This window comes from Amblyomma maculatum, chromosome 1, assembly GCF_055883805.1.
Source record: "Amblyomma maculatum isolate TAMU_Amacu chromosome 1, ASM5588380v1, whole genome shotgun sequence".
NCBI classification, from domain to species: Eukaryota; Metazoa; Arthropoda; class Arachnida; order Ixodida; family Ixodidae; genus Amblyomma; species Amblyomma maculatum.
The window spans coordinates 354,385,066-354,407,386 of NC_139344.1; the positions used below are offsets into that span (position 1 = coordinate 354,385,066).

General features: G+C 41.6%; 1 protein-coding gene across 2 annotated transcripts; it reads left to right on the forward strand.

Annotated features, from left to right (window-relative positions):
• The first annotated feature begins 93 nt into the window (after positions 1-93).
• Positions 94-21,735, forward strand: Ssadh (succinic semialdehyde dehydrogenase). 2 transcript variants are annotated; one of them, XM_084590838.1, is made up of 11 exons: positions 94-253; positions 546-677; positions 814-936; positions 2,494-2,577; positions 3,299-3,469; positions 6,813-7,073; positions 10,660-10,803; positions 13,208-13,366; positions 18,585-18,754; positions 19,667-19,725; positions 20,434-21,735. In XM_084590838.1, exons 1-11 carry the CDS (start codon positions 221-223, stop codon positions 20,640-20,642), a joined length of 1,545 nt encoding a protein of 514 aa, XP_084446964.1. In that variant the 5' UTR covers positions 94-220; the 3' UTR covers positions 20,643-21,735. The 2 variants fall into 2 exon arrangements, with proteins under 2 accessions (XP_084446964.1, XP_084446969.1); XM_084590843.1 differs by lacking the exon at positions 10,660-10,803.
• The last annotated feature ends 586 nt before the right edge of the window (positions 21,736-22,321 follow it).

Consider the following 22,321-nt stretch of genomic DNA (forward strand, 5'->3'; position numbering starts at 1 on the left):
GCACTAAAATTGAACACAATAATTTTATTTTATAATTATTTTGTTAATTAGGTTTGAGAAAAATTTTGAGAATACGTTCAAGCGGCTCGGCGAAACATCTGTAAACGATGCAATGGCTTTGATGCGGCGACGTAGACCTCGGGAATAAGTTTTATTAGAGGCCCTTTATTCTTGATTAGCATCTCTGAGAGGGCGTGTAAGGGCCACCGAAAGACGAAACATGTCGCTGCTTCTTCGCAATGCGAAGCTACTGGTATGGTTTTTTCTCGCGATTGGTACAAAGCGCCGACACGATGCAGAAGTAGTAGTAGCAGACGCTTTTTCACCATTGCTCGAGGCTATTGTTCGGGGCGTGAGGCTAGCTTGACTGTTTATCGATGGTGTAGAGTTAGAGATAAACACATAGGACGCTCTGCTCGTCTATAAGAGACCCAGCACTAAGTACACATTCGCAAACTCAAAAACCGTTTGCTTCTATCCCTTACGTACTACACAACGTTTTTGCAATGACGGTCCGTTGATTCTTGTGCGCTCCTGGCATTTAGCGGATTCCAACGTTGGCGTCGTCGACGGGCATGACTTCCCCGATTCGGCTGCAACACAAGTATGCCTTGGTGTACGAGAAAGCCTTCATCAACGGCAGCTGGCGGCAAGCAAAGAGTGGCGCTACTTTTCCGGTAAGATTCGTAATGCAACCGTTGCCGATTAAGCAGCTCCAGGGATCTCGTTTCATCTTCCATATACTGTTCTTATGCGGGAATATAGGGGCTGAAGGCACCGATGAGGTATTCGAATGGAATATTCCTGTTTTAGGTCTTCAATCCGGCCAACGGAGAAGTGGTTTGCAATGTCACTGATTGCTCCGCAGAGGATGTTGAGGATGTCGTTCAGGCGGCTGGCACTGCTTTTAAGACGTTCAAGGAGACCACAGCGAAGGTATGTGGACAGCGCCCCTTTCTACTGTTCTTTAAGAGGAGAGAAAAGGTGACTTTTCGTTTTACATAGATGTCGAGTAATTATATATGTGCATTTCCAAGTGATTTAATTATTGGGGTTTTAATTCTAAAGCGTACCTCAGAAATCCAGAATAATATTTTAATTGCAACAACACTATGATACACACCGTACAATACAAACTGTACGATACACAGAAATTTATAATTGCTTTGCTGCTTCCTTTAATTGACGTTTTCATGCCATTTGGTTTCACTTTGTGGTCAGGAAGTTGCACATATCTATGCTGGATATAGCAGCTGTCGCCTAGTGTGTGTGGTGAAAAGAATACTGGCAGATCTCCTTTACCCTTCCTCCCCTTTATTCAGGCACTCCGCCCTTAATTCTATCAAATAATGTTTTACGCTTATATGACTACCAAAAATTACTTCTACTTCACCTCTACCCCCAACACCGCCCCACCCTAGAAATTAGACCCCCCCCCCCCTCCCCCCCCTCCCCCCCCCCCCTAATTTCAGTTCCTTGGGAAATCACCAGTTTTATCTCACCTCTGTGCTAAGCCGCTGAGGTGGCACAGTGGTTAGAGCAGTCATCTGATGTGCCCAAGGATGCGGGATCAAATTCCGACCTTGGCAGCCGCTTTTAAATGAAGGCAAAAAACAAGGTGCCCATGCTGTGGGATGTCAGTGCATGTTAAACTGGTCGAAATTTCAAAAGCCCTTCACTATGGCATCTCTCATAGCTTGAGTCACTTTGGAGCTTTAAACCCCAAGCAAACCATACCATCACCTTTGTGCTGTTGAAGAGGATTTGTGCCTTTTTCGAAATATTTGTGTGCCCAAGTTTTTGTGATGAGCTTCAAACAGTGCTGTGCCCTCTCAGCTAGAGATGGGAGGGGCTACCAGATGACATATTTTACAATTGTGTAACCTTGAGATTTCGCAAGCTGAATCCAATTCTCACTTCATATTTCCCTCTGATACTGCTAAATGTTTTCAGAGGACGCTCCATGGCTTTGTAGGACAGTTGTAGCAGAAACATCATTATATGAAGCAGTAAAGACAATTGCTTTCAGACTGAATATAAGGTTATCCCATATATTCGTTCTTATTACCACCACCACTCAGCATTAAGTGTGAATAACAGGCAAAGAAATATGTCAGAGTATTTCTTGCGCTTGACCATTCTGCAAGAATTCTGTTCATTAACTCACTTTGAGTTCTTCATGCTGGAAAATGATCTTCACACAGCCTGTGATTATGCTTTGGAAGCAGTTGAACTGCATCTAACCTAAGGAAAGAAAGGAAAAAAATTAGGGCTTCAGTGTGCAGCTACTGGTTCCTGCCAAACATATAAAATTTCTTACACCCGGCCCACTCCAGTAGCTCTTTTTTTATGCTTTGTTGATAAGACGTTGAAGGTGGCCTTCTAGTCTTTGCCTTAATTGTACAGAGTGACCAGCATAAATTAATCTCTGGTTAAAAGAAGGACAACAGACCTACCACTTTTCTTAATTTATCTCCTTTTGTATTCTTGCAGGAGCGTTCAGCGATGTTACTCAAGTTCTTTGAACTCCAGAACAAACATGCCGAGGACCTTGCCAAGCTCATGACTGCAGAAAACGTATGGTGGACTGTCTTAAAACCTTTTGCGCTCAACTTTTAGCAGTTCATAGGAAGCTCATTATTGTATGCGTATCACATGAAGCATAAACCAGAAGTGTGGCCTCCCATACTTGCATATGTTTGGTATTTTACTTTTAGAGCACTAAATTTTGCCCTGTCTCTGAAAGGTGGCCCTGTATGCAATAGCGCTGCTCTTCATATTTCCTGGACTCATGATCGGAACCCAAATTACCCATTCTTGTTCTGTAATCCGTGCGCAGCTTTATTGCTGGCAAAGCAAGACTGTTTTCAAGTGTTCACTTTCATGCTTTAAGTGGCTTTTAACAAATGATATTTTGAAAAAGGGCGACACCTTTCATTAGAGCACTTCAATCATCGATATTCTTCTCAGTGGCGGTTACTGACATGCCATAATCATTTTTGCCAAAAAATGCTTGTTTTTGCAGCCTAAATATTGTTTTATGTGTCATTTATCTAATATTTTTTATATCACTGCACGCATATTCTACACCACGCTGCACACTGTCTATCATTGCCCTCTGAGGTCACGCCCAAGCTCTTCCGCCGTAAGTTGTATAATCTGAAGATTTGCAGAACAGTAATGGGTAATGGATAATTGAGGTGTTTTATCTTCATTCAGAGGGCCAGGTTATAATTACAAGTTTATAATCCCCATCAAACAGCTGTGTTCTGCATACTATCACTGCTGTCTGTTGTAGGGCAAACCACTGGTGGAATCCCGCTCAGAGGTGGTGTACGGAGCTTCCTTCTTAGAATGGTTTGCTGCTGAAGCCAGGCGGATGTATGGCGACTATGTGCCTGCCCCGGTCAAAGGGAGGGAGATGGTCTTCATCAAGCAGCCAGTGGGTGTGACAGCCATCATCACCCCGGTATGCTGACACTGTGTGTTTTCCAGACTTGCTCATTTTGTTGTGACAGTTATAACAGGAAGGTCTGCCTGTATTAGTGGCAGCCTATAATGGAAAACAATATAGGGTGTCTGAAAACTATACTGTTACTACATCACATGCTACTCTGGTAACACATATTGTAAATATATTGCCATACACTGTGTTTTACTCATGACAACACCCATGATGTATTTATCTTGACATCACGTTAAACACCACATATTGACGGACATATACAATCAATATGTGGTGCTTGCAGTTAAAGTAGGTCATCACAAGTGATGAACGCTGTGCAGTGGCATTGCTCCAGACCCAATTCTGCACTGAGGGTTTAGTCTACTGGATTTTCTGGTGTGTAAGATGCACCCCTCATATGTAGAGGTTTTTAATGAAAACGTTCGTATAGAAACACACTTATATAAGACGAACATCAATTTATCCACTTAGGACAATGGATTGACTGTACATGCTTATATGACCATCGTGAAATGCCCCTTGCTTGTGAGAACACTCCTTACACGCTGTGAAATGGGATTACAAAGAAGCCACACTCACGCAAAAAAAAAAACACGCACAGCAGAGCAGCAACGCTTGTTTTTTCACTCAAAGCCTTTAAAGTCTTTATCTATCAAAAAGTTAGCAGATTTCTAGTGGAAGTGCTATTAATACTTGTTTCCTTCAAAAATCGCCTCTCTGATTGTCATCATGCTCAGGCGTCATTTGCAGTACATGCCAGAAGGGGAAAACATACGTAGTCACTAAACAAAGTTGAAAATGGCAACTGAAAAATCGGCTTGGGCTTATCTTGGAAGTGTGGGCGAGCGTGGATGTCGTCATATTTTGGCATATCATATTACTGATGCTTGGGGCCTGTGAGATGACCACAGGTTTCGTAAATAATTGCAGAATGTCGCTGTGTCTAAGAGGATGTCACTGTCTAAACTGCTTGCTAAGTAAGGATGGCAGACTAGCCCTAGTTGAAGGCAGATGGCATGTTCTTGGTGTATCTGGTATCTGCACAATGTTTTTTTTTTTTGCTTGTTCTGTCTCATCTGGCGCAATTATCTTTACGGACTGCGTGACTGATTGTACGGAATAATTCACTTGCAGTGTCTAAATTCTACCATACTGAAGACTAGTGATAAACTGAGTCCAGGTGTAATTGTTGCGCGAGGCTCTACGGCATTCTCGCGTTATTCAAAGTGCCCTGGCGGAAGTATTGGCTAACTACAGGTAGAATAATAAGGTTTAGGACAGTGTGACACATTGAGTACGACAGGCTCTACTTCAGCCTCTGCCAAAATACTAGTAGTACACGATTGTTTAATTCATAACACAGCTTAGGAGCCCTTAGGATGGCCCAGTTGTCCACCCTATCACGAATCTGGAACGCATGATTTTTCTTGGTCGCCCACTGCCCACCATAGTCACCTGAAAAACAGACGTCTTGGCTAGTCTGGTAAATGGTAGCTTTAGGATCTTGAGGGATCCCTTAACGCTATCACTATGTAGGGCGTTTGGACGGCTTGTTTAAAGTGGGGCTCTATTTCTATGTCAGGTGGCTTTTACATGATGGATAGTTTACGATGACTATGCTGTGCATATTTGAGATGACATCCAATATAATAGGGGTACATTATTAAGAAAGTAGTGGTTTAGTGAGTGGCAAAGTGCATGAACGACAATGTTAATTAAAAAAGGGAGCTGCAGTTGGAAACCATTAATTTGGTCGTATCACCTTGAGGAATGTTCAAATTATCTACAATGAATTATGTTTTGCGCAGAAAAGAAATGTGCCCATGTCACTCACAATCCACTCGAGGCGAGGTCATCAAGACGTAGTGGCGGTGGCAGCTGTCTGGCCCCTTGTTACAGTAAAGAACTCAGAAAGTATACAGTGCTAGCTGAAAAATTGTTATGGGGAACAATATAGAGTAGACTTAAACAACACACATATAAAACATGTCTCTTGAAATCTTTATATCAACATATAGCGAAAGTGAAATATCTGCAGTGCTGCACTCAAATTGTGCATTATTGAGTACATTGTGTAATCGTTTTCCGTTTTTTATATTGAGGTCAGGACAAAGTCAGAGTTTTTTATCTTGCTGCTGCTGCTGCTGTGTATTTTTATTCCACAGAAAATGGTTTCTGTTCTTCATCGGAGTGTTATTAATTATCAGTGGCATCTTTAATGTTGGAGAAGATGGAAAAAACTCTATGATATCCCATGCTTAAAAGAGGCTGTCATTGCAGCTAGTTCTCTCGTTACCATCTTCAGTGGCTTATGCTACTTAAGTACCCTTCATGTCTGCACCAGTTTGTCTACATAGGTATTAAAGAACTGAAGTCGCTGAACTTGAACATCATCGCACTCCTATCGTTGATGTATTAATGGCTTTCTTATTTTACTGGGGCAGCAGTTAGCAAAACCATTTTGCCATTCTGCGGCATATTTGACATAACATAGAGGAGAAATAAGAAGTAGAGGATAGTTGCACTGTTCACCATGCAATGGATTTTTGTGCCCTGTGTACACAGAAGCACAAACTATTGCTCACGTCTTTTAAACTCTTTAAATAGGACATCACTGTACATAGCAGTGAGCAGTGCGTCATTACAAGCAGCTATATCAGCACTTTCCACAAACAACTAATGGCTGTTACACTCAGTTTTCTTTTAAACTTATGGTGACTTTTTATTTTATTCAGAGAACATGAGTGCTTATGTCTGTAAGAAGGAAAACTTGTGCTGGGCAACTGTTTTGATTTTGTTATTGGTTTTTGATTTAAAAAAAAAAGAGAAAAAAAAGTAAAACCGACTTTTTCGGCCTGTAGAGAGTCTTGAACATGTGTTACTTTATGACCTTTTGTGCTATATCAGCCATATACAATTTATTTTGTTTCTATTGACTGTAATATGTGTACAATGTATTTAGGTAATATGAGACGTAAAAATAGTGCAATTCAATCACTGTTATTTACGTTGTTTGTTCTCATTCCAGCTCTTGAAGCAGGCAGGGTTAATTTATTGAATTAAAACAGCATACTAGTGACAGTATTGCAGTTTTTTTCGTGCTTCGTGTGACCTAAAGCTACCTTAGCCATGACTGAGTTGTTAACACTGAAACAGCATTAGAGAGGAGATTTGATTACAAATTATTTAGGTCATAAGGGAATACCACAGGGGGATCCATGTGTACTATTGCCTAATGCTTCGTTACAAATACAAAAGCACGCAAGTAAAATTTTGGTGTGTTTATAGTCCCTTTCTTTCTTTCTTTCTTTCTTTTTTTTTCTCTCATTGGGTTCCCTTTGTGTAGTGGAACTTCCCCAATGCCATGATCACTCGCAAGATTGGCGCGGCCCTGGCAGCAGGCTGCACGTGCATCATCAAGCCTGCCCCAGATACACCACTTTCGGCACTCGCCCTAGCTCATCTGGCGCACGAGGCGGGCTTCCCGGCTGGCACAGTGAACGTTCTGCCCAGCTCAGAAAAAACCACGCCTGGCCTGGGCAAGGCACTGTGCGAGCACCACCAAATCCACGCACTCTCCTTCACCGGCTCCTCGGCTGTCGGGAAGGTGGGGGCAGTCTGCTGTCTTTTTTTGTTTTCTTTTTTTTTTTTTTTTTTTTTTTTTTTTTTTTTTTTTTTGTTGTTGCACAATTTTTTCTTGCAGTTCTCAAGCAAAGGACACCAAAATGCACTACACATGCTAGTAGAGTAAGAATAAATTTTTATGAAGCTCCTTTAGGAACATTTCTTCGTCTGGGGTTTCCAACGTTTTGACAAGTCCACTTGTCGAAACGTTGGCTCATCTGCGACCTGAGGCATACCCTATTTACCCTTGTTCGGTTCTTCCTTTTTATACCGTGCAAACCATCTTCTTCCTTTCGTTCTACCTGAATCCTTTAGGAACATTTCTAAGTCAATTCTCGATTTAGCAAGCATGTATCTGTAACTATTGCCCATAGCGGAATATTTGTCACAGTCTCTGAGAAATCCATGTGATTTCTACTTTAATATGTTGAATGCGTTTCACCACGAAACGAATGTATCTAAGTCTCCGGAGCCAAGATGCCCATATGAATGTCTGGCAGCAGGCTTCGCAACAGTACACAATTGTCTGGTGGTAGTGTGGCAAACGTTTGAGCCGAGGTTCGCGCTATGGAAGATACATCGTAGAGGGGTGGAAGCCCAATGGGCAGCATGCTTTCATTCTTGTCACACTCGTCGATATTGCCTTGGAAACAGCAGCTTGTGGACCGTTGTAATGTGTCGTGCGCTTATGTCGGTGTCACAGTGGTGGTGAAAAATGGCGACAGTTTTGTCGCTGATAAAACTGTCGCTGATGTAAAATTTTGCATGCGACATAGCTGTGATGCGATGAATCCACCATATCCGGCGCTTGGTAGTGCTGTCCGATGAAGCCACCCTAGGCGGTGCTTGCCAACTGTCGCTCTATAATTTTGGAACCCTAGAATTGCTTTGTACGTCTTTGAAAATGTCTCTCAATCTTGCAAAAAAATCTCACTAAATAATTTATGCTGCTCTTGTTTGCATATATTGCAAAATTTTATATAGCAAAATTTTATATTACAAAATTCAGCTATATAAAATTCTTTTACAGTTTGTTTTACTGTTGTACACGCTACCTCGTGGTGTGAGCTTATTTCATTTTTTTACTTTTATGTTCATTCAGGCATTGAATTGAGGGAATTCCAGGAAAGTGACACAGAATGATTAAAGGACTGGCAATTCTTTACAGTCAGTGTAAAGGATGTAGCCTTTATTGTGTAGACAACCGTAGTCATGGCCTGCTTCAGAAACCAGGGATTAAAAGCATGAAAGTGAGACATCACCGCACAAGGATAAATGACAAAAGAAAAGTAGATGCAGCAAGTGTTACGTGCAACTAAGCTCTTATTATGAAGGAATGCAAATGTATATACACACATGCAGAGAATTGGTGCAAATGCAAAGGCATTGCATTATCATCATCATCAGCCTGACTATACCCGCTGCAGGGCGAAGGCCTCTCCCATATTTCTCTACTTAACCCGGTTCTGTGCTAGCTGCATCCACTTGACTCCTGCGAACTTCTTAATCTCATCCGCCCACCTAACTTTCTGCCGCCCCCTGCTACGCTTTCCTTCCCTTGGAATCCAGTTTGTTACCCTAAGCTACCATCGGTTATTCTCTCTTAGCACTGCATGTCCTGCCCATGTCCATTTCTTCTTCTTAATTTCCACTAGAATGTCGGTAACATGAGTTATTTCTCTGATCCACTCTGCACGCTTCCTATCTTTTAATGTTACCCCTACCATTTTTCGTTCCATAGCCCTCTGGGTTGTCCTCAACTTAAGTAGAACTCTCTTGGTTAGCCTCCACGTTTCAGTGCCATAGGTGAGTACAGGTAAGATGCAACTGTTATATACTTTCCTTTTTAGCGATACCGGTAAGCTGCTAGTCATAATCTGCGAGTGCTTGCCAAATGCACTCCATCCCAATCTTATTCTTCTTGTTATTTCCTTTTCATGGTCCGGATCTGCAGTTACTACCTGTCCTAAGTAGACATATTCGCCTAATACTTCCAGTACTTCGCTACCTAATGTAAACTGCTGTTCCTTCCCGAGGCTGTTGAACATTACCTTAGTCTTCTGCATATTGATTTTCAAGCCTACCTTTCTACTTTTCCTGTCTAGGTCATCAATCATTATTTGCAGTTCATCCCCCGAGTTGCTTAGCAAGGCAATGTCATCAGCAAATCGCAGATTACTGAGGTATTCTCCATCTATCCTTATCCCTAACTGCTCCCATTCCAAGTCTCTGAATACTTCCTCTAAGCAAGCTGTGAATAGTACTGGGGAGATTGTCTCCTTGCCTAACACCTTTCTTTATGGGAATTTTGTTACTTTCATTATGCAGAACTATGGTTGCTGTGCAGCCACTATATATATCTTCGAGCACTTTCACGTACGGCTCGTCTACCCCCTGAATTTGCAATGCCTGCATCACCGCCGAGGCATTTAGGGCACAGAAAAAATTCGATCTGCGAAAATAGCAAAAAAGCCTAGCAAAAGCGCACATACGCCACTATCTCCAAATGTGATGCATGACCAGTTATCTCTTTGTCATACAATGTGGTGAACAGTTTGCTAAGGCATATATCCTTTTTCTTTTCAAGAAATTATCTTTCCATAATTTCTCATGTGTACTGATCCCAGTGGCGGTAAGAGCACTGCACTGCTCTTTTTGAGCAGTGCTCTGTGCACATTGTTTTTATTTTTGCTTTTACACACTGTGCATCGTTCAGCAGTGCCTGAACAAATAAACTATTAAGCTTCATGTGCGGCATAATCTATGGTCTGCTAAGAATTTTCTGTAGGTGAGCTGCTGAAATTCATTTGAAGGCCATTCCTGAATGCTTTCAATGTTGCAGTGAATGTTTTGTAGGTTCATTCTTAGTAGTTCATCAACAAGTGATCTTTGAAAAAAAAAAATAAAATGCTGAACTAGTTTATCTCGTGGACAAGGTGTGTAGTCATCTAGTGGCAATGATGCAAGTGCAGTCTGCACTTTTGATTTCAGGTGGTGCGTAATCTATTTAATTATAGCTGCAGTCTGCAAGAGTTTGCAGGCAATGGCACATAACAATTTATGTTCAAGAGTAAGAAACCACTGCTAAGAAGACACCCATTATTGGGAAAAGCATCACTTGGCCACTTCAGGCAAGACTCTTGTTCTTTTGAAACAGTTAAACAACATGTGTCCATTTTACTCTGTCTCATTTTGGAGAAACAGAGAAAGAGGGTAGAATGTTATTTTCATTCAACAATAGATGTTGGGTAGACAATTGTTCCTGGGTCACCAAGGCCATTTGGTTCACCAGATGATGCCAAGCTATCCCAAGAAGGGTAGGGATTATAGGGTTACCAGAAATCAGTAGGGAGAAGAAAGGGGCAGTTTTTTTGTTTTTTTCCCACAGTCTTACTAGCTTGTGTTTTCTTGTATTAGTGTTTACTCTTTACAAAAGTCATTCACTTCAGTGCACTCCATAGGGGTTTTTGGCAAGCTGAAGCAGCTACATATTCTTGATGGCTGCTGTCAGTGTGCCTTCATGCAAAGGATTAGTGACAGCGCATGCCGTACCCTCTGTGTCTGTGCAGCTCCTGCTTGAGCAGTGTGCCCAGAGTGTGAAGAAAGTGTCACTAGAGCTTGGAGGGAACGCCCCTTTCATCGTCTTTGACTCAGCAAACCTGGAGAAGGCTGTCAATGGAGCTTTGGCTTGCAAGTTTAGGAATACTGGCCAGGTTGGCAGTTGTCCCCCTCTCATTTTTTTGCCTGTGCATGTTGTTCTGTGCGTATATACAGGGCTCTCCAACTTTATTGGAACAGTTTTGAATAATTTTCCAAACTTAACCGGAGGCTCGTTTGCACTGAAACTGTGCACAAAGCTTGTGTATTTCATAGGCAGTTTCCGTTCGCACTCAACCAGTGGCAGTTGATTTGAACAGCAGTTGTCATACAGGGTCATCAAACTGTGTGGGAGTTCTCAGTGGCGTTAGAGTTGAACAGATACTGGGGGTTCCTATTGAACATGTCAGCTGACGAGATGGTGGACTAGGGTCATGCACAGTATCGGTTGAATCTGTGATGTCCCACGCTGCCACATAAATCTTGCAATTGAAAGGTTGCTTTCTTGTAGCTGTCTTAGTACAAATCTACGATATCTGTCAATCAGACATAGATATTCAACTCTGTTAAATAAAAAGAGCAGCTTAACACTGAAGCTAAGGATATGCCCCTAGTGGAATTTCCTTGACAATGCTATCTCTGGGCATGTAGAGCATAGAGCTTGCACAGAAATTTCAGCTCTGTAAAATACTTAATACGCGAAACGATGGGTCAAATTCATATAAACTAAATATATAACCATTTTGTTAACTAGCTGTTTGTGGTGGGATTATGTGTTTCAAGATTAAGGCTAAGCCTTTGAAAAAGTGTTATGTCATCTAATGCAATTTAATTTGCAGCTGTTCAAGCTACTCGTTAAACAAGCGTGTGACTCAATTTATAGCGCCTCATGCTTTGTACTTTTAGTACGAGAGCACTGGAGGTGTGCAGATAATCTATGCTACTAGTAGTAGTAGTGCTTTCATTTTCCTGGCATTTGACTGGCTGTTTAATTATAAATAACAGTTTATGAACTATTCAAGATGTGCAGGCCTTTCCCAGTTAGAAAGATTTTTTTTATGTTCCTAAAATTAAGCACTTGAAACGTCAGTGAAGTATGTGTGCATTCAAAAATGTAGTTCCACGTATATTTAGGACATTATTTCTTTATTTATTTCTCCAGAATTGACGTATGTGTGTGCATGGGGGGGGGGGGGGGGATGGGTAAAAATTAGGCGGTATTGTTTCATGTCAAGTTTGGGTATACAGATAGGGCTATTCACCAAAAAATGCACATGTAGGGTTTTTGTAATCTTGTCTTTTCTTGCTAAAACCAATTTATATAAGTGCTTGTTTTCATGAAATTTATAAAATTCCCTATGTGTTGCTCACTTAAGGAAGAACATGGAAATGGCAGGTTGCATTAGAAAAATGTTCGGGTTCTTTAGCCTCATCTATTAAAATTATTCTTTTTAGCATGTTACCAAATTTGTGTTTGTGCATAATCTGCCTGCTTTTGTATGCTGCAAAAACTTCCCTTCAACACCACTGTGGTCATTTTAAATGTGTTAGAGCCTCTGAGCCTAATGTCTTTAGCATGGATATCACTTGATACAGGGGTTCCAATGTGATATCTAGTTAAACTAGCATCCATGTTTCGACCTCTGGCTTTTAAAACACATTTCGAACTTTCCTCAAATTAACCTGCACCACGAATAACAATTAAACATTAAATGAAGCTTAAAGGGCAACTCCGGTGGTTTTTTGTCATTTTGTGTTTTTGGTTGAATTACATTCCTCGGCATTCCAATTAGAAGCATTTTTAAAAAGGAAAAACAGCAAATCGAAATCGAAACTGCTTTCACGGCCAGAAACGACGTCCCAGTTGATGAAATGGTGACGTCACACTTAGTATTAGAAAAACACTCGTGTGTGCATTGGATGGTGAAAATAATGTATGGAAATCATGACGCACTGCATAAAATGTCTGAGGTAGTTCAGTATAAGCCTCACAATTTTATAGTCACGCGGGAAGTGGACAGTAACACCGGTATACTGTTTGGGACGTCAGAAACTCAGTGTTGCCCGCAGAAATACTCTCAACATAAGCCATGAAAACTGCATATTTTAAAGTCGTGTTGTGCATGAACAGATTATCATACGGCGCCCAAATTTTGTAGAATGCGTCAGGATGGAGAGGAGAACCTACAGTAAAATTTTTACTAGAATATTCGAATGTCAAAAAACCTCCGGAGTAGCCCTTTAAGATGACCAGTTGTCTGAAAGCACCTTTGTCAAATAAGTACAATATATCGGCAAAATTTGGGGCAGTGTAAAAGATGCATTCTCAGCAAGACACATTTTGAGCCAGAAATCTGATTTAGCCCGCTTTTTGACCAAAATTTTTTTGGTTGATAGAATTGGTTAAAATTGTACATGTTCTTGAAAACAGAGGGACCTCTGTGTGTTACATTCTGTGCGAAGCAACAATGGAGGGCTTAGCGCAGCGTGTTCAGGACAGCTCGAAACCATGTTTTTCAGACCTGCGTGAGTGCCAACCGGATCCTAGTCCAGGAAGGCATCCACGACAAGTTTGTGGCCGCCCTCGCTGATGCCATTCAACAGAGAATGAAAGTTGGCGACGGGTTTGGGCCTGACACAACTGTTGGCCCACTAATCAACTCCAAAGCTGTTGCCAAGGTAGAAATTTCGTCTTTCTTTAGGGGAATGTTCTTAACCTCTTATTTTGTTGCAGCTAGCTGCTGCCTTTGGAAAAAAGAATGTGCGCGATTGTAGTTGAAATAAAAATAAGAACCCACTGGACGGCTATGTTGTTGTTAGATGATTTCATTGTGCAGCTGGTACTAATTGTTTCGGTTTTGAATTGTAATGCATAGGATGTTGCTAATTTTTTCAGTTAAGGCGACTTGCACGTCTTGTGCAGTTGTGATGGTGGTGAAGGAGGCCATATTGTCTCTGAAGTGTTCTGAGGTGTATTCCAGGCAGGTGGCAAGAGGCCTGGCCTCAAGAACGAAGTTTATATACTCCAGTTCCGGGATGTTATGACAGTGATAGCAGTCATGTGTGACAGGAAGGAAACGCGTTGGTACATGAATGGGATGAAAGTCATTTGTATATGGTATGTAAAATGCATCAATGAAATATCGCTAATTTGAACCTTGATCATTCGAATTTTTCGATCATTTGAACTACACTACTTGGTCCAGCCAAGCTCCATAGAGATCTGCGTACTAAAAAGCCCGTTAATTCGAATGTGGGTCAGTTCCGCTACGGATAATTTGAACTGCGCGCCTCAGCGTCTGGGCGGCTTGGCTCACAGCACATGGCAAAAAAAAAAAGGAAAGAAAGAACACCTCCGCGAAAGAGCGGCATAAATAGAGGCCTGCGCACGTCCAAAGCGCAGACATAAGATGAAACCAGGTAAAACCATGGAAGAGTGGGTAAAGCCTAAATGGCGCCACGACTGGCGCGGCGACCGGCGGTGCCGGAGAGTAGGAGTTGGCAGCCGCGGCAGCGGCTGCCTGCTCTCTTACGTGTGACCTCCAAAACTCGCAACTGAATACTCCTTAATTTGAGCCCTGTTAATTTGCAACTACAGATAAGCTCTATTGGCGCGATCCCATCCAACACTCATGAAAAGCTATTATTTTGGACAGGCACTATGCTACGGGTTACACGGATTATTTTCTTTCTCTTTTTTTTTTTTTTTTTTTTTTTTGCGAGAGGATCTTCCATCCTGCCACCCATCAGTCGTTAATGGAAGCACATGAAGCACACAGTCAGCCGTGATCATGTTGCGGCTTTCAGCTTGTTCGCTTCAAAAGGCACTTGCTGCTACTGCGCGTTTCAGTAATTGAGTAGCAAGCGCCCACCAGACAAGCGCTGGCACTCTGCCAATTTCGTTCCCCCCCTTTGCTAGACCTAACGTCAAAAAGTAAACGCACTGTGATGTTAGCGCTGCGCAGCATCTTGGCACACTGCCAAGAAATGCATTGCAGACTGTGACGGCTCGAAACGGGGGGATGCGCCAATGACAGGCCTTTTCTTTTCTTTTTTTTCAAATTCTTTGCCAAAAATTGGGGGTGGGAGGGATCATTATGCGAGGGGATTGTTGCGCAAGTAATTACTGTAAATTTACCGTAATGCAAATGGTTCTTGTCATTCTTTCCAGGCCATTCGATAATTTGATCATCAGATAATTCAAACATTTTTCCCGGTCCCGTGAAGTTCTAATTAACAAAATTTTCCTGTAGCATTATCACGCTCCTGCACGTTTTTTCCCTCTTCCTGAGTATCCTTTCTCCCTCGCAGGCATGCCCTTCCCCATCCGCATCATCACAGTATATATCATTGCGGTATTTGTTGGCACCGCTTTATGTCCAAGGCAAGGAAGCTGCACATTATGTGTTTTTCATCTCTAAAACAAGAACATGGAAATGGCAGGTTACACTAGAAAGGTGCAACCTGCAATCTGCGTTTGTGTGCATCTTGCTTCTTCATCCTTGTCTCGATAGCGCAGCTCTTTTCTTGCACCTAGTTGAGAGCTGTGGGGAGAGAGAAAGTAATTTGCAGAGACAGAGCATTAAAGGGCAGCCGAAAAGGTTTCAGAATTCGAAGAGCTTCTATCATTTTAACTGGTGACATAATCTCCGCAGTGCACAGCACCAGGGGGAGCTGGGCAGCGCTAAGTTTCAAGTGAAGAAATAGTTAAGAAAAAAATCTAATGCCACTAAGCGAAATGAATGGCTCGTGAAGCGTTTTCTGATGGCATTAGACGACATGTGGTACCATGTGAGCGAAGCTTTGTGAGCAAAGCCAGCGAAAATCTGAAAATTCAGTGACAGTGGTGTCATCACAAGTAGCATGGAAGCCTGAACTTCGTTACAAGTTTAATCAACGATTACACAACCATTTAACGACTTGAGATGCTTTACCTGCAGGTTTAATGCGTTCAGAAACTTAAACCTCATTAAAATGTCAAAAAACCATTTCAGGTTAAGTATGCAGGATATCCTGATTCACCTATGGGGTAAAAATATGGAGGCTAATGAAAAGGTTCCAGCTTAAATTGAGGACAACACTGAGGGCTATGAAAAGAGAGGTGATAGGTGTAATTTTAAGAGACACGAAATTGCAGAGTGGGTCAGGGAACAAACTCAAGTTAATGACATCATGTCTGAAATCAGTAAGAATAAATGGGCAGGGCACGTACTGCAAAGGCAGGGTAACTGATGGCCACTAAGGTTAACTGACTGGATTCCAAGGGAAGCCAAGCATAGCAGGGACGCAAGGAAGTTAGGTGTGCGAATAAGATCACAAAGTTTGCAGAGATTAGGTGGCCGCAGCTGACGCAGGATCGTACTAATTGGAGGGATACGGGACAAGCCTTTAGAAAGGCCTACTGGTCCATCAGCCGGTCTAAGGCTAGCCAAGCTCATCACTTTGGGGGAGAGGAATGTGGATAACAAGCGTGTGGGAGGTCGGGAAGGATTGAATTGCAATGGGACAGGAGAAAAAGGCCTGTTCCAAATTAGCTTCATGTTTGAGGTGATCGGAACATGCAAAGATAGGATGGAAAAGGCTACTGCATTGTCTTTGATGCTGGGCCAGGCACCTTCGACATCTGGTTTACAATAAGTTATTTCACTCTCTCTACTCCTGCTCTCAATGCCCTCCTCCTCTGACATTTCCTCTTCTTTTTACAGGATGCCAGTTCTGACAATTTCTTTCTTGTAACACTTCAACTATTTTCACATCCTCTTCTTTTCTTTCTCGTCCTTTTCCAGAAAACGGTAATACTGTTGAAGTAAAAAATAGGCTACTATAGCAATTTAACAAAACTTCTGTTTGGGCTAGATGGTGCATAGCTTATTTTGAAAGACAGCGTGTTCTTGTGCGCTTGTATTAATTTCAAAATAAGGCTATAGCAGCTGCTATGTAAAAGTACTGAAAATTTATTTTATGTTTTGAGATTTTCTGCACATTCTGTGCCAGTTCTAAGTTCTCTTTTTCAGGTAGCTCAAAGTGACTTGGGCTATGAGAGACACCGCAGTAAAGGGCTCCGGAAATTTCAGCTGCCAGGGGTTCTTTAATATGTGCTGACACCACATAGCCCATGACCACCTTGCTTTTCACCTTCATCGAAAAGCGCCCACCGCAGCCGCGCACATCCTTGGGTACATCGGTCGAGTGTCCTATAACCACTTTTACACTGCGGCGGGGCGAACACTTAATATTAAATACTGTTCAAGTATTAGGTAGAAATTCTTGAATAATATTCTAAAGGTGAAGCACTGAGTATTTGGTCTGAACTTGAGTATGGACGTGATGCCTGATGCCTTTTTCTCGCTCTCTGCCTAAAATAAAAACAATAACTTAATAAACTGTCCTGAACAGCTGCCGCAGGCCATCATTATCAGGCAAAGGAAGTGCTTTCATCAAACATAGAATTAAAGAGAGCAGTCTCTATCTATAGAACCTCTTTATAGTAAAGTCACTGGGACCGATATCAGTTGTTAGTGATGACATGTAGCTGAAGATGCTTTCTGATAATTAAATGGGTTCTTACTAAATGCATCTTGTTGCTTAATGAAATAAACCTTTTAAAACACCTTTTAACTCTCTCTTATTGTCGCTTCGTGCCATTTTCTTTTTTAAGTTATAAGATTTTTCCTTTATATCTTGTGAAAGTACCTCTTAAGCATCAGAGAGCAATGTGGCTATGAATACAACCGAATTAGATTTCATGTAAAAACCAAAGCCTTGCATGAAAATGGCATCATCTTCCGCTGTTTCTGCCATTTAAGAGGCAATAGATGAGAAATGCGCACGGCAGGCAAATGCTGCAAAATTGCACACACCGTTCTTGCAAACGCTGCTTCATGCTGCACCATGCTGCAAATGTTCGGTCGTTTCTTCCCATCCTTATTTCTCGCTGCACTTTTACTCTCTTTTACGTTCTGAACGGATCGCGCCACCTTCTTTTCATGTTTGTAAACGACTTTACTTTTTTTTTTCCTACGTGCTGTATGCTTTCCCGCACGACTCCAAGGTCTACGTAAAGTTGGCTTCTCTTTAGTGCTACTATGCATAGTGGTAAAGCCGTTTAAAAAAAAGATAAAGAAAAACACTTGGTGCATTTTTTTTTTAATTGCCTCATGATTTTAGGTAGCGTGCATACGGCGATGTCGTTTCGTGGGAAGTTGTCACCGTGGCCTGGTGCACTTCACTGTAACCGATTTTTGCCAGAAATGTCTACTGTATAAAGGGGAAGAAATGTAGAAGGGGAGAGGGAGGAGTGATGGTTGAACATAGAATGATGCAGCAGCCATCTTTGATGAGCACAAAAAAAAATTGTATGATTTGTGGAGGTTTATTCAGAAAGACAAGGCAGTGTGTAGAGCAATCACTGCAAGGACTGTTCTGACCTTTCTAATTGCTTTTTTTTTTATCACTTGACATCCTTTCTTTTTTTTTTTTTTTTCACTTTGAAAAACACATTTTAATTCATGAAATACTAAGAGCTGAGGTTCTGCAGGCACATAGAGATGCAGAGCTAGCTATCACACAATAAAACAGGAGTTTGCTGCAAAATCTGGAAATTCGCGTGCTCATACCCAGGTTGAAGTCACCTTGCATAGCTTCCACAACTGAGAGTGAAATTTGTAACAAAAGATTAAAGATACCGTATTGTGCATGCTGTCTACTGCTATTGTTTCTCGTCACTTTGTCAGTAAAAAAAAAAATGTTTAACCACAAACCAGGCCTCTGTTCCATCCCAGAAATTGCAAAATTTGTGCTTGCAGTTTATTTGTTCTTTTATTTTTTGTTGTGTTTTTATTGACACCTTGTAGTCTTACTGTTAAAAGCTATCCTGACTTGGAATTTACATGCGCAGGTTGAACATCATGTGACAGATGCTGTCGAGAAAGGGGCCAAGCTGGTTGTTGGGGGCAAGCGGCATTCCCTGGGAGGCAACTTCTTCGAGCCTACGCTTGTCACCAACGTCAACCGAAATATGCTTGTCTGTGAGGAAGAAACCTTCGGCCCTGTGGCCTCAATACTCAAGTGAGCATCATTACAATTAGGGTGCATAACGGATGATTTTCCGCTGTTGTGTTAAGCTGTAGCTGACTTATCTTTTTTTTTTTTTTAACTTGGACCAGTAATTTTTGTAGGCACATAGAATTTGCTGTTCATGAGCCCAGTCAGATACTGATAAAGGCAAGCTTAATTAGGACTGGAATAAGAACCAAGCTTAAGAGCTAACGTGTACAGCCTTGCCTGGTTAAATCTCAGACTGCTGTTGCCTCGTTTGGCTTCTGCTTTCATATATTCTTCTCCCCCTTTGTTTCCAGCATCAAACAATTGTCTAAGATGAGTGTTCTCAATGGTTTTAACCTCGGGGATCCCCAACAGGTTTTCAGAGGGGCAGAGGAGTTGTGCATCTTGGCTTTCAGCACTTCTTGCCTGACATGCATGCAAAAATAAAAACACCATGCAGACATACCCTACAGCAAGGAATACTCGAATTCAATAAATAATATTAATGAATATTAATAAATAATAATGAATAAAGTGTGCAAATGAAATGCAGAATTTGAGACAACTTCAAAAAGCGCTCCAAGGCTCGCATTAAAGATCCCCAAGTGGTCTAAATTACTCCGTAGCCTTTCACTACGGCTCCTCTTTCTCTCTTTGCGCTTTCACTCCCACCTTCCTCCCTTCCCTTACAGTGCAGTTCAGGTGTCCACAGAAACAAGTGGGACAGATACTGCGCCTTTTCCTTCCTGTGAACTAATTATTAAGGAACCCTTGGAGTTACAGCGAAAACATTTTGAGAACCCCTGGTCTAAGAGAAGCTACATAATTGACGTTCCTGTGCATCCTTTGCACTACATGGACCGATACATATAATAACTTGAGCTGAACGGTATGTAATCATGTTTTCATTTTTTTTCTGCATTCCTTTCTCACTAGATTCAAAACCGAGGATGAAGCAGTTGAGCTTGCAAATTCCACCAGAGTTGGACTGGCAGGTAATTAAGTCTGCCTGGCTGAAGTTCCTTATAGTGAAGGGTTGCAACAATTTTCAAAGAAATGTTACTTCGCATTACTTACTTCAAATGCATGGAGTTTGACCTGATGTCAATAGTTTTTGGAGCATGCAAGTCTGGATGAAGTCATTTTGCCTGAAAACGCATGCGTATTGCCTAAAATTGACACACTTGTTTTAACACTCTTCTGAGCTGCTTACTTCATCCGTAATATGGTTCTCGTCTCAAAGTTTGCATTGTGTTTGAACTTTGTTTGCTGGCACATAAAAATTTATTCTCCTCTGAGATTAATTATGCACTTTATCTCAGCAAATGTCCTTGTGATGGTGCTTTGTCCAAAAAAAAGTGCTCACTACTGTGATAATATTGATCGGATCTTCTGTCTCAAACATGTTTATACATAACAAGCATGCACAATATTTGTGTTCTGTGAATGATAGACTTGTTTTTTAAGCTTGGTAAACATGAAGCACAATATCTTCTTATACTGGGGTTTTCAACTACATTTAAGGCTTTTAAACAGCCAAAAATGAGTACCATCAAATAAAAAAGAAAGCACACACACTTTACTATGTGTAGAAGCATGACTAATCGATGGTCTTCTACACACACTTCGGTAATGTTGCCTGCTTCTTTGTTTGTTACCTTCTGAATTTGCTTCAGCCTCTGTGGCACTGTTTTTTGTTTCAGGCTACTTTTACACGGAGAACATTGCCCAAGGCTGGCGTGTTGCCAAGGCGCTTGAAGTGGGCATGGTCGGCGTCAATGAAGGCATAATATCATGCGCTGAGGCAGCGTTTGGTGGTGTCAAGGAATCTGGGCTTGGCCGTGAAGGCTCGCGTTATGGGCTGGATGAATTTACTCACATAAAGTATATCTGCTTCGGAGGTTTGGAATGAATCTGTTAGCAGTAAATAGGAAGGTGTTATTACTGTGGGGACCCTGAGCTTGCTAAGATTGCAATATGTCTTAAGTTATGAAAATCAAGATTCGGTTACATTTGTTGTTTACAGGTAAAGGGGGCTAATATTTTACAGCAGCTAAAATGCTTGCCAAAGGGGAGCATGCTTTTGATTTGATTTTCATAGCAGTTCTTCTTGGGAAACCTTTTTATTCGCCAGAGTGACATATAGATATGGCATTCAGCTGCAAGCCACGGGACTGTTGGTAAATGCTACCGGCTGCAATGGGCATATTTTCGAGAAGGGAAAGGCTTAAAAAAATCCATTTTCCAGGTTTTAATTCCTGCTATAGAAAAGCCCAAGTCATCAGGCTGAGTTAGAATCATCCACTATGGATAGGGTTAGGGAACTGATGAGAGTTAATAGCATTCCAGTTGAAATCAAAAGAAATAATGGGTTAGAGCAGGGCATGTAATGCAAAGGCAATATAACCAATGGTTGCTATGGGTAATGAATTGTATTCCAAGGGAAAGCAAGCATCGCAGGAGGCGGCAGACAGTTAAGTGGGCGGTTGAAATTGGGAAGTTTGTGGGGTTCATGGGGATGCAGCTTGCACAGGACCGGGTTAATCGGACGAATATAGGAGGGGCTTTCACCCTGCAAGGGGTTAAGTCCAGCCGATGATGATGATTGATATGAAGTACTTCATTGGCAAAGTGCATCTTTGGCTTGTGAATATAATTAAACGTGCCTAATTGAGCAGTGATGATGTAACTGAATTCTACAGGATGAAAAATTTTCATTGGAAGAGTTAGTAACGTTGCGGAGGTGAATTTCAATAATGTAACGGTGGTTGCCGTGTGCTATGCATTTCCGCAATTAATATTCGTAATGTTTGTCTACGTCACTCCTGTGCGTCATAATAGAAACTCATCTGTATATTTCTGATACACTTATGTGTATAGCCATTGTATTGTATGCTTGTATGAAGAGCTTGCCCATACACTATTCCAGGCTGGTGACAGTGCACTATGGCACTGTTTCCTGGTAAAGACTGTCTTCCAATTCAATAAATGGCTTTTTTTATTGAGTAATGTGTCATTGTGAGCTGGTTCATTTCGCAGTGCTGGAAATGTTTAGGCATGCACATCAACGAAAAAAAAAGCTGGATTTTAATATTATAATTAAATGGTTCTGAAAAGTGCATCCGCAGAGTAAATGACCCCGGAAAAGCAATACCCATGAGCAAAGTAGAAAAAATTGTCCTCAGACGGGTGCAATCAAACATATTGTAACATTAAGCACTCACATGGCCTGGTGCTCGGCTTATTAGGGGGTCATTGTGTTGAAAAGAGCATCGTGTACTTGACTGTTTTGCTTCGTGCGAAGGGTCTTTATTTCGTCTTCCATCTGCTGTGGCTCTGGACTAGCGTTAATGCATAATATTGTAAGCACAACAGCATATGCTCAAATTCCATTTGTGGTTAGTCTCCGGAGCATTTGTTCTATTGTAAAGTAATTACTACTACAAATCTACTCCAGCTTGGTCAATTTCTCTGCACTTTCGAACAGCACCGTTGCACACTTAGTATTCCTGACCAATTTGCTCTTACTATTCCATCTGGTTGGTTAGCCCTCCAGGTTAGCTCAGTTGGCAGAGCGACTTCCCCGGATGG